This window comes from Pseudophryne corroboree, chromosome 6 (assembly GCF_028390025.1).
Source record: "Pseudophryne corroboree isolate aPseCor3 chromosome 6, aPseCor3.hap2, whole genome shotgun sequence".
NCBI classification, from domain to species: domain Eukaryota; kingdom Metazoa; phylum Chordata; class Amphibia; order Anura; family Myobatrachidae; genus Pseudophryne; species Pseudophryne corroboree.
In genome coordinates this window covers 29,808,540-29,828,539 of record NC_086449.1, presented here as the reverse complement: position 1 = coordinate 29,828,539, position 20,000 = coordinate 29,808,540, and the positions used below count along the sequence as shown (strand labels likewise).

The window sequence follows — 20,000 nt, the reverse complement described above, 5'->3', positions numbered from 1 at the left end:
TTAGGAACTTGTTTTTAATTCTCAATAACTTATCTGTAACTGCGTGATACACTTACACATCTTTCACAGTATTTGAAATTTCATTGTATTTTTGTAAAAGCTCGGTTTATATATACATATTATATATATATATATATATATATATATATATATATATATACATACACACTGTATGTAAACTGGTAAACAGAATCCAAATACAATCCATGTATCCATATCCATATGTTTTTTTACAGCACAGCTAATGGACAAACATACCTTTAGATCCAATACTGTACCTTTGTTTTGTTTTTTTCATTGTGTAATTCCCAGATCCAATTTTCTTTAATGTATAGGGCGGTCTTCAGTATGCCGACTGTCGGGATCCCGGCGCACAGTATACCGGCGCCGGAATCCCGACAGCCAGCATACCGACAGTTTTTCTCCCTCGTGGGGGTCCACGACCCCCCTGGAGGGAGAATAAATACCATGCCAGCAGCGTGGCGAGCGCAGCGTGGCGAGCGCAGCATGCCCGCAAGGGGCTCATTTGCGCTCGCCACGCTGTCGGTATGCCGGCGGTCGGGCTCCCGGCGCCGGTATGCTGGTCGCCGGGAGCCCGACCGCCGGCATACCATACTAAACCCAATGTATATACCCCAAGCTTTAATATATATATTTGTCTCAGCATTTTGTATGTTGTGCTTTGGTAAACCTGCTGATATTTGTATATGTTATTTTTTGTGCTTAGTTACTTTTATATATATTTAAATCTCAGCTTTCGTTTAATTTGTACGACATAATCTAATTTAATGCTGTATTTTATGCTGTACAAACCCTTAGAATCTATCCACTCACCCTACTGGACTTGTAACACATTGGCTTGCAAATGATCTGGCTATAGCATATTGTAATTAAAAATGATTATTTGTAATTTTCTTTCTTTATTTTTAAATAAAATGAGCATTTACAGTATGTTGGCTTTTACTACAGAAGAATAACATGTCACTGACGGTTTGGTTCATAGTATTTTGGGCTTCAGAAATTGATGTTACTGTGTGAACATGATAATCCCTTAGAGGATTAGCGTACGGTCGTTTTCTTTACATTGTGCATCTTATTTGCATCGTAGGTACAGCCAGACACCACTGAAAGTGCACTACAGATTCCCAGTCATTACGTTTTACACGCATGCAAATAGGCAGCCGCTGCGCTGTAACAGTTCGTATACAGATTCAGACTCATACGCACACAGATGTACAAATGTCACACATCAAAAAAATAGTTTAGGAGGTTTAAAGGATACGATTTTGACTGGTCCTTGAAAGGGGCAGAGCGTCACGCAAAAGCTGACATTTCTGGTTTGGCCGCTGTGAGATTTGGGTGGATCGGGGCGGAGTTCGGTAGAACAGGTGCACAATGATTTTGTGCGTAAATGCTGGGAGATATATTTTGAATATTAAGGGAGACATGTACTAAGCAGTGATGAGTGGAGAAGTGAGACTGTGGAGACGTTGGGGGTAATTCCAAGTTGATCGCAGCAGGAAATTTTTTAGCAGTTGGGCAAAACCATGTGCACTGCAGGGGAGGCAGATATAACATGTGCAGAGAGAGTTGGATTTGGGTGGGTTATTTTATTTCTGTGCAGGGTAAATACTGGCTGCTTTACTTTTACACTGCAATTTAGATTGCAGATTTAACTCACCACACCCAAATCTAACTCTCTCTGCACATGTTATATCTGCCCCCCCTGCAGTGCACGTGGTTTTGCCCAACTGCTAAAAAATGTCCTGCTGCGATCAACTTGGAATTACCCCCCTTGCCCCTGACAACCAATCAGCTGCTCTGTGTATGTTTATAGTATGCAAATTGTAAATGTTACGTCAATGCTGATTGGTTGCCATGGGCAACTTCTCCACTTGCTCACTTCTCCACTTTTATCACTGCTTGGTACATGTCCCCCTGACATTCATACCATCATGAGGCTGTTACTGATGACTTTATATTATTGGGGTCACATGTGCTTGAACATAGAAAATTAAACCTAAAAAACACCAAAAACACGTGTCGACCTTTTCCTTGTTGACCATTTCCATGTTGACCTTTTGACTGTGTTGATGTTTTGCACCTGTCGACCTTTTCAAGTGTTTTTTCATGTCACCCTAATGACCCTCTCGACCTACTGCAAGGTATTTCTGTTTACGGTTAATTAAACCGAAGGTGGAATTGGCAGTCTTTTGCAGGTAAACAGGATATCCACTGTGGATAGCTGACCCAGTACAGTTGATGGCTACGTTGACTGCATCCTACACTCTGGACGGGGAAAATATAGGGGTAACTATGGTGGAAAAAGATTTGGGGGTGCTTATAGATAATAGGCTTAATAACAGTACACAAAGTCAAAGTGTGCAAAGAAGGCAAGAAAGGTGCTTGCGTGCATTAAACGGGAATTGAGACTAGGGACGAGGATGTAATCCTGCCGCTGTATAAAGCATTGGTACGTCCGCACTTGGAATATTGTGTTCAGTTCTGGGCACCGTATTATAACAAAGATATCGGGGAACTAGAAAGAGTGCAAAGAAGAGCTACTAAACTGATAAAAGGGTTAGAGTCTCTGGAGTACGAGGAAAGGCTCTCTAGGTTAAACATGTATACACTAGAAAAGAGGCGTCTAAGAGGAGACATTGGCCCTCATTCCGAGTTGTTCGCTCGCAAGTGAATTTTAGCAGATTTGCTCATGCTAAGCCGCCGCCTACTGGGAGTGAATCTTAGCATCTTAAAATTGCGAACGATGTATTCGCAATATTGCGATTACACACCTCGTAGCAGTTTCTGAGTAGCTTCAGACTTACTCGGCATCTGCGATCAGTTCACTGCTTGTCGTTCCTGGTTTGACGTCACAAACACACCCAGCGTTCACCCAGACACTCCCCCGTTTCTCCGGCCACTCCTGCGTTTTTTCCGGAAACGGTAGCGTTTTTTCCCACACGCCCATAAAACGGCCTGTTTCCGCCCAGTAATACCCATTTCCTGTCAATCACATTACGATCACCAGAACAATGAAAATGCCATGAGTAAAATTCCTAAGTGCATAGCAAATTTACTTGGCGCAGTCGCAGTGCGGACATTGCGCATGTGCATTAAGCGGAAAATCGCTGCGATGCGAAGATTTTTACCGAGCGAACAACTCGGAATGAGGGCCATTATTAATATCTTCAAATATGTAAAGGGTAATTACTAGAGATGTGCAGCGGGCATTTTTCGTGTTTTGTGTTTTGGTTTTGGATTCGGGTCCGCGGTCGTGTTTTGGATTTGGATGCGTTTTGGCAAAACCACCCTTTCGGGTTTTGGATTCGGATGTGTTTTGGATTCGGGTGTTTTTTGAAAAAAACACAAAAACAGCTAAAATCATAGAATTTGGGGGTAATTTTGATCCTATAGTATTATTAACCTCAATAACCATAATTTCCACTCATTTCCAGTCTATTCTGAACACCTCACACCTCACAATATTATTTTTAGTCCTAAAATTTGCACCGAGGTCACTGGATGACTAAGCTAAGCGACCCAAGTGGGCGGCACAAACACCTGGCCCATTTAGGAGTGGCACTGCAGTGTCAGACAGGATGGCACTTAAAAATATAGTCCCCAAACAGCACATGATGCAAAGAAAAAAAGAGGTGTACCAAGGTCGCTGGATGGCGGTTGCTGGATGGCTAAGCTAAGCGACACAAACACCTGGCCCATCTAGAATTAGACTCCAGTATCATGTGAATTATAAGGCAATATCACTGGAATTATTCGTTTAATCAATGGAATTATTGGTCCAAATCACTGGAAGAAAATGACAAAATCACTAGAATTAAATGGCAGTAATGTCGGGAATTATATCAAATGGCAGTACCACTGGACATATACGGAAGTGTCAGACAGGATGGCACTTTTAAAAAAATAGTCCCCAAACAGCACATCATGCCAAGAAGTAGCTGTCCCATATGTACCAAGAAGTAAGAGGGCAATGAGGTAGCTCTATGACTAAGCTAAGCGACACAAGTGTGCGGCACAAACACCTGGCCCATCTTGGAGTGGCACTGCAGTGTCTGACAGGATGGCACTTTTAAAAAACTAGGCCCCAAACAGCACATGATGCAAATAATAAAAAAAAGAGGTGCAAGATGGAATTGTCCTTGGGCCCTCCCACCCACCCTTATGTTGTATAAACAGGACATGCACACTTTAACCAACCCATCATTTCAGCGACAGGGTCTGCCACACGACTGTGACTGAAATGATTGGTTTGTTTGGACCCCCACAAAAAAAGAAGAAATGAATCACCCCACCAAAAAAGAAGCAATTCATATCTGGGACTGGTGGAAACAGGCAATCCTGAGTACCTGGTACAGACTCCTCTGAGGAAGACACCTCCACAACCTCCAAAACATTTTGTTCTGACATGACATTGACCAGTGATACTGAGCACTGATGATACCACTGAGCAGAGATACAGAGCACTGATACTACTGAGAACTGACACTGAGCAGCACGATGCAGCACAACACACTGAGCACTGACCAGTGATACTGAGCACTGATGATACTACTGAGCACTGATACTGAGCACTGATGATACTACTGAGAACTGACACTGAGCAGCACGATGCAGCACAAGACACTGAGCACTGACCAGTGATACTGAGCACTGATGATACTACTGAGCAGTGATACTGAGCACTGATGATACTACTGAGCAGTGATACTGAGAACTGACACTAAGCAGCACGATGCAGCACAACACACTGAGCACTGACCAGTGATACTGAGCACTGATGATACTACTGAGCACTGATACTGAGCACTGATGATACTACTGAGAACTGACACTAAGCAGCACGATGCAGCACAAGACACTGAGCACTGACCAGTGATACTGAGCACTGATGATACTACTGACCACTGATACTGAGCACTGATGATACTACTGAGCAGTGATACTGAGCACTGATGATACTACTGACCAGTGATACTGAGAACTGACACTGAGCAGCACAAGACACTGAGCACTGACCAGTAATACTGAGCACTGATGATACTACTGAGCAGTGATACTGAGAACTGACACCGAGCAGCACGATGCAGCACAAGACACTGAGCACTGACCAGTGATACTGAGCACTGAGCAGTGATACTGAGCACTGATGATACTACTGAGCAGTGATACTGAGCACTGATGACACTACTGAGCAGTGATACTGAGAACTGACACTGAGCAGCACGATGCAGTACAAGACAGTGAGCACTGACCAGTAATACTGAGCACTGATGATACTACTGAGCAGTGATACTGAGCACTGATGATACTACTGAGCAGTGATACTGAGCACTGATGATACTACTGAGCAGTGATACTGAGAACTGACACTGAGCAGCACGATGCAGTACAAGACAGTGAGCACTGACCAGTAATACTGAGCACTGATGATACTACTGAGCAGTGATACTGAGCACTGATGATACTACTGAGCAGTGATACTGAGCACTGATGATACTACTGAGCAGTGATACTGAGAACTGACACTGAGCAGCACGATGCAGCACAACCCATGAGCACTGACCAGTGATACTGAGCACTGATGATACTACTGAGCAGTGATACTGAGCACTGATGATACTACTGAGCAGTGATACTGAGCACTGATGATACAACTGAGAACTGACACTGAGCAGCACAAGACACTGTACTAGTATTAGTATTAGTGAGCAGCACAAAAGTACTCTGGAGTTGTCACCCCCCAGATACCACTGTGACTGGAATGATGATGACCGATGCACAGTCACAGGACACTACTACCACAGCACCCTACAGCAGCAAGATGCAGCACAATGATACTGAGAACTGACACTGAGAGAACATAGCCACATCCTCTCTGTACTCTCTACAATGCCCGAGTGAAAATGGAATCCGAATCCCGCGAGAATCCGACAGCGGGATGATGACGTTTTGCCTCGTTCGGGTTTTCCGAGTCAGGCGGGAATAACCAAGCCGGGCTCGGAACCGTGTTTGACACGTGGAGTTCGGTAGGGTTCGGTTCTCGGCGAACCGAACCCGCTCATCTCTAGTAATTACAAGGAGCTAGCAGCGGATTTGTTTATCAAAAGAACTCTATATAGGACGCGTGGGCACTTGCTTAGGTTAGAGGAGAAGAAATTCTGTACACAACATAGGAAAGGGTTCTTCACTGTAAGGGCAATAAAGATTTGGAACTCCCTGCCGGAGAGGGTAATAATGGCAGACTCTGTAAATGTATTTAAAAGCGGATTGGACAAATTCCTAACTGGTAAATGTATCCAGGGCTATATCATATAACATATGGACATTACATTATCTGGGAGTGGTAAGAATCATTGTTTTCATTTGATACTAAGCCATTACTTCAGCAGGCACATAATAATATGTATAGATTAACACAGAATACAGGTTGAACCCGATGGGCAGTTTGCCTCTTTTCAACCTCACTGACTATGTAACTATGTAACTTAGAGCAACAGTAAGACTGTCACGGTATCATTTTATTTGTTTTTATATTTTTTCAACAGGTCAGCCATTATTCCACAAGCTCCTTTCTGAGTCACAAGTTGCAATTTCCCTCCTTCTTCCGGACTGTCCCTAGTGATGCATTCCAGTCTGTAGGACTTGCAAAGCTTGTGTTGCACTTCCGATGGTCTTGGATCGGCCTACTGGCCGTGGACAATGACTATGGACAGCAGGGAATTCAGGTAGTCAGGCAAGAGATCATCAAGGCTGGAGCATGTGTGGCCTTCATGGAGAATATTTTAACTAGCAAGCAAGATCGCAACGCTCCACACATAGTTAAAGTCATTAAGGAATCGTCAGCTAGAACTGTGGTTGTCTTCTCCACTGGACTTGATTTGCTCCCTATCCTGAATGAAATAGTGAAACAGAACATTAAGGGCATATTATTTGTGGCTAGTGAAGGGTGGTCTACAACTACTCTACAACATATGGAACGCTTCTCTCATCTGCTGTTTGGCACAGTCGGTTTAGCTTATTACAGTGGGTTGATTCCGGGATTTGGAGAATTTCTTAATAAGATCCATCCTAACATGACTCTAGGAGGAAATTTGGTGAAGTCATTTTGGGAGGAAGCTTTCAATTGCAAATTTCCAACTGAAAAAAACTTGTCAATCCAAGACAAAGTGTGTACAGGAGAAGAGAATCTAGCCAGTATCCGGAACAGTTATAATGACGTCTCCAATTTAAGGGTTTCCTATAATATCTACACTGCCGTTTACGTTGTAGCAAATGCTTTGAAGGATCTCAGAGAAGGGAACAAAGGGGAAGGTCCAGTTTCTCATATATGGAACTTCAGTCCATGGCAGGTGAGAAACTAAATTATTAAATCATTCTGACAAAGTATTGTTCACATAATATAACTGACACACAGAGCTTTAAATACTGTATAAAGAGTAGTTAGAACTTTTAATATTGCTTTGTACATTTTGCAAAGAGGATACTCAAAAATGCTGCACACGTTCACCAAGAAATACTGTATATAGTGGCAGAGGATGCCATTGGTACAGGTTCAGTATGTTTGACCGCTGGACAGCCAGGATCCCAATGTTTGAAATCCCAACAGAGGCGAGGTAAGTATGTTACCCCCTTCCCTACACTAACCCTCCCTTCTCGCAGCCTAACCCTAATCTCCACACTTAGCGCCTACCCCTTACCTCCCACCTGTGGAGCCTATTACTAACTAGCCCTTCCCCACAGCCTAACCCCCTTAGTGCCTAAACCTAACCTCCTCCCAGTGATGCCTAACTCTAACCCCCTACCCCACATCCCAACCTCAACCTCCTTTCTCCCCCGCAGCCTAACCCTAGCCCCTCCTGGGAGGTGCCTAAACCTAACCTACAGGGGGCATTACTACTGGAGGCACTACTAATGGGGGTATTGCATAGGGGGCACCACTACTAGGTGCACTGCATAAGGGGCACTACCACTGTGGGCATTGCATAAGAGGCACTGCCCCTACAGTGGGGCATTGCATAAGGGGCACTACTGCTGTGGGTATTATGTGTATTAGTGGCAGTACTACTGTGGGCATTATGAGTATATGAGGCACTAATGTGTGTCATAACATGAAGGGACACTACTATGTGGTGTAATGTGAATTAGAGTGTGCTACTTTGCGGTGTCATTTAAATTGGGGATACTATTGTATGACCATGTCCCTTTATTTTGAGGCCACACCCCTTTTAGATTACACCCAGTCCCTTTATTTGATAGGCACCTAAGAGGGGGGGTGAGTTCCACCATCTCTCTAGGACCACTTTAAGTACTGTGGACCACAAAATGTGTTTTGCGGATAAGAAGAATCGAGCTACACCCAATTTAGAAGTAGGAAACAAAGCATGGCTCTCCATTCATAATCTGCTATGAAGCTTGCTCCCAGATGTGATCCTTTCTGTAATTAATTCTGTGATTCATAAGCTCCAGTTCGCTCCATCTCTTAGTATTTACTGGGTGCAATTCATTTGTAGCTCCGTTGTGGCACAATGGCTGCTGGTGCTAGTATTTCACCTCGCACCCCCCTCCCCCTTCCCCCGGGGGTGGCAAGTGAAATGCGAGAAAAGTGACCCATTTGAGCACTTAAATGGAACTTTTCACATCGCACTTATTAGTTTGGTTGGGTTTAGCCGCTTTATGCGGCTAAACAGACCTCTCTAGGTGCTATCAGTGCAATAAGAGTGATCAATTGAATTTCGCCCCGCAATCTTTTGTCACTTTAGACAGGAGATCGGGCGCGATATAACAATTAAATATTACCCCTAATGTATCGTGACTCAAACCGATGGTTATCTAGTCTCAAACCCAAAACAAGACCCAACTGGGGTGAGGTAAAAATAATCCTTGTATCTTGAATCTCATGAGGAATGCTTTCATTTTTGATTGATTAAAGGTATTTGATCCACAAGAATCAGATTGAATTAATACAGTACTTCAAATGTACATTCTGTAGACTTTGTTTAAAAAAAAGCAACTCATCTTCGATTTCCCAAAATCCTACATTGGGTGTTCCGGGTCCATCCTTAAGAGGGGGGTACTGTTACGCATCATACCGCGATTCGCACATGTCAGGCTCAATGTGCAGGTACTCTTTCACAGCAAGTAGACAGGTCTTCATCTTCACTATAAGAGTGAACTCCACTCAGGTTATCAGAATAACAAATGAGCAACCTTTTTTGTCCAGCGAGTGGACTATCCATACTGTGCCAGATCTTCAGGTGTTTTGCCTTTCATCAATCCGGCAAAGCACCTGATGCTTCAAACATCTCAGTGCCTTCGTCTTCTCATCACTTCTGAAGGTCACTGGTCTTCAGACATCCTCAGTGCCTCATATTTTCGTCTCTCTTACATATTAATCTTCTGGCCACTTCTGTTGTTCACCCACATGGCTGTAATCTGCCCCAATATGGGGAAACTCCACTAAACCATCACTGACTGAAGTGTTACCAGTTGTTCATGGGAGTCCGGTGGCCACGTACCTAGTATTCCACAATTTCAGAAATGGCAAGGATCTGTGAGGCCGTTCCTTACCCAATTTTTTTCCTAACTACTGTTGATTGTGTCCACCTACTCACAGTTGTCTCATCCATCAAAACCAAAAACAAATAGATCTGAAACTATCTCAAACTACAACGATTACAACCGAAGCATGCAGTGTGGCCAAGACATATTGTACTATGTACGGAAATGTACAATATGCAAATAAAATGAAAAGTCTATTTCAGTAGATGCAATCTGGTAAACTAATCTCATGTTTTATTCATTTATCCTTCTGCAGCTTCTGCATTATATGAAGAGGGTGAGGGTAAAACTGAGTAGCAGGAGAGAACTTTACTTCGATGAGAATGGAGACCCGCCTGCACTCTATGACATTGTAAATTGGCAGCTGGGTCCAAGTGATGCCATACGGCAAGTCAAGGTCGGCAGTTACGACACCGCAGCTTCTCTAGGTCAAGTTTTCACCATCAACTCAAGTCTGTTGCTTTGGGCTACTGAAGACAAACAGGTATTTAGGTGGCAGAAAAAGATAACAATGAAATGGCAATCTATTACATTTTAGTACAGGAAATTATATTTCCTTTTAATTCATTCTAAAAATGCCAAATGCTGTTTGTATGTATCGCATTATTTCCATGTGCAAATCCAACAACATTACAGCGAGAGTATAGGTCAATATCACAACTACACATTGGGTCTGATTCAAGTCCCGACGCTCTGGTCCAGTACTTTGCGCATACGCTAGATCCATACTGCGACTCAGTGATTGACAGTCTGATGACATTTGGTGGCGAGGAGGGGGGCAGCGATAGTAGATGTTTCCAAAATAGGGCTGTGTCATCGCCATTGCAGGGGAGGGACAGGGCCAGGATCTCTGACCAAGGATGGAGATTTCCTAGCCTCTGGCGTGTGCGACCCCATGTGTTCTAAATAAAAATACACCTTACCTATATTGTGGTTCTCTGGGAAATGGAAAACCTCTGAAGAAACTGATCCTCATTGGGCAGACGGTGTCTTCAGTCAGTATTCACTATTCGTGGTCTGGAAGATACTACAGAGGTTCAACCAATCTCATACTCCCTGTGTCATCAGCCTCTGTTCCACTTTGCTTCTCCAGCCTCCTACCCCGTGTTTTTCCAGCCTCCTGCCCCATTTCTTTACTGCCCTGTCACTCCAGCCTCCTGCCCCCTGTGTTTCTGCTGCCTCCTTCCCCATGTTGCTACTTCCTGTCACTCCAGCCTCCTGCCCACTGTGTCTCTCCAGCCTCCTTCCCCATGTCGCTACTTCCCTGTCACTCCAGCCTCCTGTGTCTCTCCATCCTCCTGTCCCATATATCAACTACCCTGTTACTCCAGCCACCTGCCCCCTGTTATTCCATCCTTTTGCTACCCGTCACTCCAGCCTCCTGTCTTTCTAACCTCTTGCTGCATGTAACTCCAGCCTGCTTTCTTTCTCGCTACCTGTTCCCTGTTAGTCAAGCCCCATGCTTTCCAGCCTCTTGCCCCATATCACTCCAGCCTCTAGACCCTTGTCCTAGTGGCTGTTGGCTGACCATAAAAAATGTCAGTGCAGAGCGTGCCTCTAACAGATTGTGGCACAGTGCTTGTGGGGTGACTGCAGTTGCACCCCATGCCTCAGCACCCTGAACAATAGCCAGGTCAGTCTGTCCCCTTGAGCCACCTCTGTCACTGTCACAAGAAAAGTTATGTGTGGTCACATTGTGGTTACCCAGTTTCCACCCCAAAATGCCCTTTTTCGGATCTGGCCAAGATCCACCAAACTTGGATAAAGCTATGCAAAAATTTGGAAATTGGTTTCTGTGCTAAAACAGATGAGTCTACCTCCTGAATAATTGAATTCATTCTATCATACACCTTCTCTTTATAAATAGTATAAACAATGCAAAGCCAGTTTTAACTTGTTCTAATTGAATAAAGCCTGCAACTAACAACTAGTAAATACAAGGCTATTAACCAAACTGCACCATCATACATCTCCTCACTCATCTCAAAATATCTCCCTACCAGACCTGCACAAGATCTGCGTCTCTCATCCACATGTATACCTTGCTCCCACTCAAAATTATAGGACTTTATCCAGGCTTCACCCACTCTATGGAATGCCTTCCCACGCACAATAAGACTCTCCTCTAGTCTCCAAACCTTTAAACGTTCCCTGAAAACTCGTCTCTTCAGACAAGCCTACCAAATTCCAGACCCACACACATAACCTTCAATGCTTCCCTATCCAGTTACATTCCCTCTGCACAGTCCCCATAACCTCACATTTTGTTTTCCAACAGTGCTGGGTGATCATATCATACAACCCATTAGAACCTAGCAATCTGGTGGACCATTATGTAACAGGTAGCATCTATCCTTGTGTATTAATGCCTATTTCCCTATAGATTGTAAGCTTGCGAGCGGGGCCTTCCTACCTCTATGTCTGTCTGTTATTACCCAGTTTTGTTCTATAACTATTGTTCTAATTGTAAAGCGCAATGGAATATGCTGCGCTATATAAGAAACTGCTAATAAATAATAAATAAATAGTAAATACTATAACTGGACTGGGTAAAGATCAGCGTTAGCTAATAACATACTAGAAGCTAACCTAGCCACACACTTCCCAGGTACCAGTGTCGGTTTGCACTGAGAGCTGCCCACCAGGATTCAGGAAGGCAGCTAGGAGAGGACAACCCACCTGCTGCTTCCAGTGTGTCCCCTGTCCACAGGGAGAGATCTCCAACCTTACAGGTAAGAGGTGTGATTGATATAAGGGGGGGGGGGGGGTGTAATAGCCAGTGAGATGCAGACATTGGCATGACTCCAGTGAGGCTGCCTGATTTTATTTTTATTCAAAAGTCACACTTTTTTCAAATGTTGCAGCTTTTTAAAAGAATGGTCAAGCTCGCCGGACTCTTACTGATGCCTGATTTTTGCAGGCTCTTACATTCCCCCCATTGTCTGTGTATCTTTGAATATGAAATAAATATGCACACACAAATGCCAAGATTTTAGATTTCATAGCAATTTCTAAAAGAGTATACATGGTGGCGTAGTGGCTAGCATTACTGCCGCAGAACACCCCATCTATCTGTGTGAAGCTTGTGTGTTCCACTGTGTTTACATGGGTTTCCTCTCAAGTTCCAAAAGCATACCTGTAGGTTATTTGGATTCAGACAACAAAATAACCCTACGCTTCAATGGGGCAGGGACAGAAAGGAATGGCATATATTCTCTGCACAACACTGCATGAAATGCACATAAGCACATTTTGTCATACCCCGGTGGCTAATGGGCTCTTTTGGGTGCAATGTGTATAGAATGGAAATACAGTACCTTGATGTACAGAAGGATGGTTCTCTTATGAAAATACTTTCCTGTTCTTCCTCACCCCAGCAGAGAGGCAAGGTCTTCCCCCTGGTAAACAAAGATAGGAATACAGATATGGCGCAAAAGAATAATACAGTTTATTCTGCAATCTTGAATTAGGCCAAATTCAACATCATATAAGTATTTGACTGACACTAACAAATAGTCACTACAATAAGCCATGTCTTTCAGCACATGGTTCCAGCAACTTCCCATGGCAAATACTGACACTGACACATCCCTTTTTTTAGCCCTGGCAAGCGCAGCTGCTAGACAGTATGTTGCATAGAAGGCAGAAACTTGGCCTGAGAATTGGAGACTTGCCCTATCTCTCTGTTCAGTCTAAAACACTTTTAAACAAGCTATTACTGTACTTGAGTTAAGACTTTTGGTAATATCTGCACTTCCCAAACTCTGCCATTACACTCCAGGTTTTAAGGATATCCATGTTTAAATCCAGATGGTTAAATCAAATTAACTGAGGTCACCTGTGCTCAAGTATGGGTATTAGAGATGAGCGGGTTCGGTTCCTCGGAATCCGAACCCGCCCGAACTTCATGTTTTTTTTCACGGGTCCGAGCGACTCGGATCTTCCCGCCTTGCTCGGTTAACCCGAGCGCGCCCGAACGTCATCATGACGCTGTCGGATTCTCGCGAGGCTCGGATTCTATCGCGAGACTCGGATTCTATATAAGGAGCCGCGCGTCGCCGCCATTTTCACTCGTGCATTGAGATTGATAGGGAGAGGACGTGTCTGGCGTCCTCTCCATTAGAATAGAGATAGATTAGATAGAGAGAGAGAGATTGTGCAGAGTCGCAGACAGAGTTAGTTTACCACAGTCAGTGACCAGTGCAGTTGCTAGTTAACTTTTATTTAATATAATATATCCGTTCACTTCTCTCTGCTATATCCGTTCTCTGCCTGAAAAAAAAAACGATACACAGCACAGTCAGTCACACAGTGTGACTCAGTCTGTGTGCACTCAGCTCAGCCCAGTGTGCTGCACAGTCATCAATGTATAAATTAAAAGCTTATAATTAATTGTGGGGGAGACTGGGGAGCACTGCAGGTTGTTAGCAGGAGCCAGGAGTACAATTATATTAATTAACAGTGCACACTTTTGCTGCAGGAGTGGTGACCAGTGCCTGACCACCAGTATAGTATTGTTGTATACTACTAATATCTCTTTAAATATCAACCAGTCTATATTAGCAGCAGACACAGTACAGTGCGGTAGTTCACGGCTGTGGCTACCTCTGTGTCGGCACACGGCAGGCAGTCCGTCCGACCAGAATTGTATTATTTATTATTATATACCTACCACCTAACCGTGGTTTTTTTTTCATTCTTTATACCGTCATAGTGTCATCCTAATTGTTACGAGTATACTACTATCTCTTTATCAACCAGTGTACAGTGCGGTAGTTCACGGCTGTGGCTACCTCTGTGTCGGCACACGGCAGGCAGTCCGTCCGACCAGAATTGTATTATTTATTATTATATACCTACCACCTAACCGTGTTTTTTTTTTCATTCTTTATACCGTCATAGTGTCATCCTAATTGTTACGAGTATACTACTATCTCTTTATCAACCAGTGTACAGTGCGGTAGTTCACGGCTGTGGCTACCTCTGTGTCGGCACACGGCAGGCAGTCCGTCCGACCAGAATTGTATTATTTATTATTATATACCTACCACCTAACCGTGGTTTTTTTTTTCATTCTTTATACCGTCATAGTGTCATCCTAATTGTTACGAGTATACTACTATCTCTTTATCAACCAGTGTACAGTGCGGTAGTTCACGGCTGTGGCTACCTCTGTGTCGGCACACGGCAGGCAGTCCGTCCGACCAGAATTGTATTATTTATTATTATATACCTACCACCTAACCGTGGTTTTTTTTTCATTCTTTATACCGTCATAGTGTCATCCTAATTGTTACGAGTATACTACTATCTCTTTATCAACCAGTGTACAGTGCGGTAGTTCACGGCTGTGGCTACCTCTGTGTCGGCAGTCGGCAGGCAGTCCGTCCATCCATAATTGTATTATTATTATAATATATACCACCTAACCGTGGTTTTTTTATACCACCTAACCGTGGCAGTCCGTCCATAATTGTATACTAGTATCCAATCCATCCATCTCCATTGTTTACCTGAGGTGCCTTTTAGTTCTGCCTATAAAATATGGAGAACAAAAAAGTTGAGGTTCCAAAATTAGGGAAAGATCAAGATCCACTTCCACCTCGTGCTGAAGCTGCTGCCACTAGTCATGGCCGAGACGATGAAATGCCAGCAACGTCGTCTGCCAAGGCCGATGCCCAATGTCATAGTACAGAGCATGTCAAATCCAAAACACCAAATATCAGAAAAAAAAGGACTCCAAAACCTAAAATAAAATTGTCGGAGGAGAAGCGTAAACTTGCCAATATGCCATTTACCACACGGAGTGGCAAGGAACGGCTGAGGCCCTGGCCTATGTTCATGGCTAGTGGTTCAGCTTCACATGAGGATGGAAGCACTCAGCCTCTCGCTAGAAAACTGAAAAGACTCAAGCTGGCAAAAGCACCGCAAAGAACTGTGCGTTCTTTGAAATCCCAAATCCACAAGGAGAGTCCAATTGTGTCGTTTGCGATGCCTGACCTTCCCAACACTGGACGTGAAGAGCATGCGCCTTCCACTATTTGCATGCCCCCTGCAAGTGCTGGAAGGAGCACCCGCAGTCCAGTTCCTGATAGTCAGATTGAAGATGTCAGTGTTGAAGTACACCAGGATGAGGAGGATATGGGTGTTGCTGGCGCTGGGGAGGAAATTGACCAGGAGGATTCTGATGGTGAGGTGGTTTGTTTAAGTCAGGCACCCGGGGAGACACCTGTTGTCCGTGGGAGGAATATGGCCGTTGACATGCCAGGTGAAAATACCAAAAAAATCAGCTCTTCGGTGTGGAGGTATTTCACCAGAAATGCGGACAACAGGTGTCAAGCCGTGTGTTCCCTTTGTCAAGCTGTAATAAGTAGGGGTAAGGACGTTAACCACCTCGGAACATCCTCCCTTATACGTCACCTGCAGCGCATTCATAATAAGTCAGTGACAAGTTCAAAAACTTTGGGTGACAGCGGAAGCAGTCCACTGACCAGTAAATCCCTTCCTCTTGTAACCAAGCTCACGCAAACCACCCCACCAACTCCCTCAGTGTCAATTTCCTCCTTCCCCAGGAATGCCAATAGTCCTGCAGGCCATGTCACTGGCAAGTCTGACGAGTCCTCTCCTGCCTGGGATTCCTCCGATGCATCCTTGCGTGTAACGCCTACTGCTGCTGGCGCTGCTGTTGTTGCCGCTGGGAGTCGATGGTCATCCCAGAGGGGAAGTCGTAAGCCCACTTGTACTACTTCCAGTAAGCAATTGACTGTTCAACAGTCCTTTGCGAGGAAGATGAAATATCACAGCAGTCATCCTACTGCAAAGCGGATAACTGAGGCCTTGGCATCCTGGGTGGTGAGAAACGTGGTTCCGGTATCCATCATTACTGCAGAGCCAACTAGAGACTTGTTGGAGGTACTGTGTCCCCGGTACCAAATACCATCTAGGTTCCATTTCTCTAGGCAGGCGATACCGAAAATGTACACAGACCTCAGAAAAAGAGTCACCAGTGTCCTAAAAAATGCAGCTGTACCCAATGTCCACTTAACCACGGACATGTGGACAAGTGGAGCAGGGCAGGGTCAGGACTATATGACTGTGACAGCCCACTGGGTAGATGTATGGACTCCCGCCGCAAGAACAGCAGCGGCGGCACCAGTAGCAGCATCTCGCAAACGCCAACTCTTTCCTAGGCAGGCTACGCTTTGTATCACCGCTTTCCAGAATACGCACACAGCTGAAAACCTCTTACGGCAACTGAGGAAGATCATCGCGGAATGGCTTACCCCAATTGGACTCTCCTGTGGATTTGTGGCATCGGACAACGCCAGCAATATTGTGTGTGCATTAAATCTGGGCCAATTCCAGCACGTCCCATGTTTTGCACATACCTTGAATTTGGTGGTGCAGAATTTTTTAAAAAACGACAGGGCCGTGCAAGAGATGCTGTCGGTGGCCAGAAGAATTGCGGGACACTTTCGGCGTACAGGCACCACGTACAGAAAACTGGAGCACCACCAAAAACTACTGAACCTGCCCTGCCATCATCTGAAGCAAGAAGTGGTAACGAGGTGGAATTCAACCCTCTATATGCTTCAGAGGTTGGAGGAGCAGCAAAAGGCCATTCAAGCCTATACAATTGAGCACGATATAGTAGGTGGAATGCACCTGTCTCAAGTGCAGTGGAGAATGATTTCAACGTTGTGCAAGGTTCTGATGCCCTTTGAACTTGCCACACGTGAAGTCAGTTCAGACACTGCCAGCCTGAGTCAGGTCATTCCCCTCATCAGGCTTTTGCAGAAGAAGCTGGAGGCATTGAAGGAGGAGCTAACACGGAGCGATTCCGCTAGGCATGTGGGACTTGTGGATGCAGCCCTTAATTCGCTTAACAAGGATTCACGGGTGGTCAATCTGTTGAAATCAGAGCACTACATTTTGGCCACCGTGCTCGATCCTAGATTTAAAGCCTACCTTGGATCTCTCTTTCCGGCAGACACAGGTCTGCTGGGGTTGAAAGACCTGCTGGTGACAAAATTGTCAAGTCAAGCGGAACGCGACCTGTCAACATCTCCTCCTTCACATTCTCCCGCAACTGGGGGTGCGAGGAAAAGGCTCAGAATTCCGAGCCCACCCGCTGGCGGTGATGCAGGGCAGTCTGGAGCGACTGCTGATGCTGACATCTGGTCCGGACTGAAGGACCTGACAACGATTACGGACATGTCGTCTACTGTCACTGCATATGATTCTCTCAACATTGATAGAATGGTGGAGGATTATATGAGTGACCGCATCCAAGTAGGCACGTCACACAGTCCGTACTTATACTGGCAGGAAAAAGAGGCAATTTGGAGGCCCTTGCACAAACTGGCTTTATTCTACCTAAGTTGCCCTCCCACAAGTGTGTACTCCGAAAGAGTGTTTAGTGCCGCCGCTCACCTTGTCAGCAATCGGCGTACGAGGTTACATCCAGAAAATGTGGAGAAGATGATGTTCATTAAAATGAATTATAATCAATTCCTCCGCGGAGACATTGACCAGCAGCAATTGCCTCCACAAAGTACACAGGGAGCTGAGATGGTGGATTCCAGTGGGGACGAATTGATAATCTGTGAGGAGGGGGATGTACACGGTGATATATCGGAGGGTGAAGATGAGGTGGACATCTTGCCTCTGTAGAGCCAGTTTGTGCAAGGAGAGATTAATTGCTTCTTTTTTGGGGGGGGTCCAAACCAACCCGTCATATCAGTCACAGTCGTGTGGCAGACCCTGTCACTGAAATGATGGGTTGGTTAAAGTGTGCATGTCCTGTTTTGTTTATACAACATAAGGGTGGGTGGGAGGGCCCAAGGATAATTCCATCTTGCACCTCTTTTTTCTTTTCTTTTTCTTTGCATCATGTGCTGATTGGGGTGGGTTTTTTGGAAGGGACACCCTGCGTGACACTGCAGTGCCACTCCTAGATGGGCCCGGTGTTTGTGTCGGCCACTAGGGTCGCTAATCTTACTCACACAGCTACCTCATTGCGCCTCTTTTTTTCTTTGCGTCATGTGCTGTTTGGGGAGGGTTTTTTGGAAGGGACATCCTGCGTGACACTGCAGTGCCACTCCTAGATGTGCCCGGTGTTTGTGTCGGCCACTAGGGTCGCTAATCTTACTCACACAGTCAGCTACCTCATTGCGCCTCTTTTTTTCTTTGCGTCATGTGCTGTTTGGGGAGGGTTTTTTGGAAGGGCCATCCTGCGTGACACTGCAGTGCCACTCCTAGATGGGCCCGGTGTTTGTGTCGGCCACTAGGGTCGCTAATCTTACTCACACAGCTACCTCATTGCGCCTCTTTTTTTCTTTGCGTCATGTGCTGTTTGGGGAGGGTTTTTTGGAAGGGACATCCTGCGTGACACTGCAGTGCCACTCCTAGATGGGCCCGGTGTTTGTGTCGGCCACTAGGGTCGCTTATCTTACTCACACAGCGACCTCGGTGCAAATTTTAGGACTAAAAATAATATTGTGAGGTGTGAGGTATTCAGAATAGACTGAAAATGAGTGTAAATTATGGTTTTTGAGGTTAATAATACTTTGGGATCAAAATGACCCCCAAATTCTATGATTTAAGCTGTTTTTTAGTGTTTTTTGAAAAAAACACCCGAATCCAAAACACACCCGAATCCGACAAAAAAAATTCGGTGAGGTTTTGCCAAAACGCGTTCGATCCCAAAACACGGCCGCAGAACCGAACCCAAAACCAAAACACAAAACCCGAAAAATTTCAGGCGCTCATCTCTAATGGGTATACTTAAAACCTGGACTGTAATGGTAGAGTTTGAAAACTCTGATCTACTGTATATAAATACACACATAAATTATTATTATTATTATTATTATTATTATTATTATTATTACATTTCAGACTCTATTGATTGTGTCACATGTCCATGGAATGAGTGGCCAAATCCAGAAAAGTCCAAATGCCTTGAGAAACACATGGAGTTCCTCTCCTATGATGATCCTCTGGGAGCAACTTTAACCATCACATCCATCTTGTCCTTCTTCATTCCTAACCTAATTTTAAGACTTTTTAGGCAAAATAAGTCCACTCCTATAGTAAAAGCCAACAACTACTCTCTAAGTTGCCTTCTCCTTGTGTCATTGTCCTTATGTTTCCTCTGCCCTTTGGCTTTCATTGGCTACCCCCAACCTGAGAAATGTCTGCTCCGTCAAGCCACATTTGGACTGGTTTTTGCCCTCTGCATATCTTGCATTTTGGCTAAAACTATCATGGTGGTGTTTGCCTTTATGGCCACTAGGCCAGGCAGCAATCTGAGGAGATGGACTAATCCTCGGGTGTCCTACATGATCATTTTCGTCGGTTTCTTGTTACAGTTCCTCTTGTGCATCACATGGCTGTCAATCGCCCCTCCTTTCCCA

General features: G+C 44.8%; 1 protein-coding gene across 1 annotated transcript in view; it reads left to right on the top strand.

Moving 5' to 3' along the window:
* Positions 1–20,000, top strand: part of LOC134934168 (extracellular calcium-sensing receptor-like) — a 32,267-nt gene that overhangs the window by 11,877 nt on the left and 390 nt on the right. Inside the window, exons 5-8 of the mRNA XM_063929663.1 lie at positions 6,570–7,373; positions 9,839–10,066; positions 12,191–12,314; positions 19,483–20,000. The exon at positions 19,483–20,000 is cut by the window's right edge and continues 390 nt beyond it. Of these exons, the coding sequence (XP_063785733.1) occupies positions 6,570–7,373; positions 9,839–10,066; positions 12,191–12,314; positions 19,483–20,000 (1,674 nt within the window). The remainder of the gene's footprint in view (positions 1–6,569; positions 7,374–9,838; positions 10,067–12,190; positions 12,315–19,482) is intronic.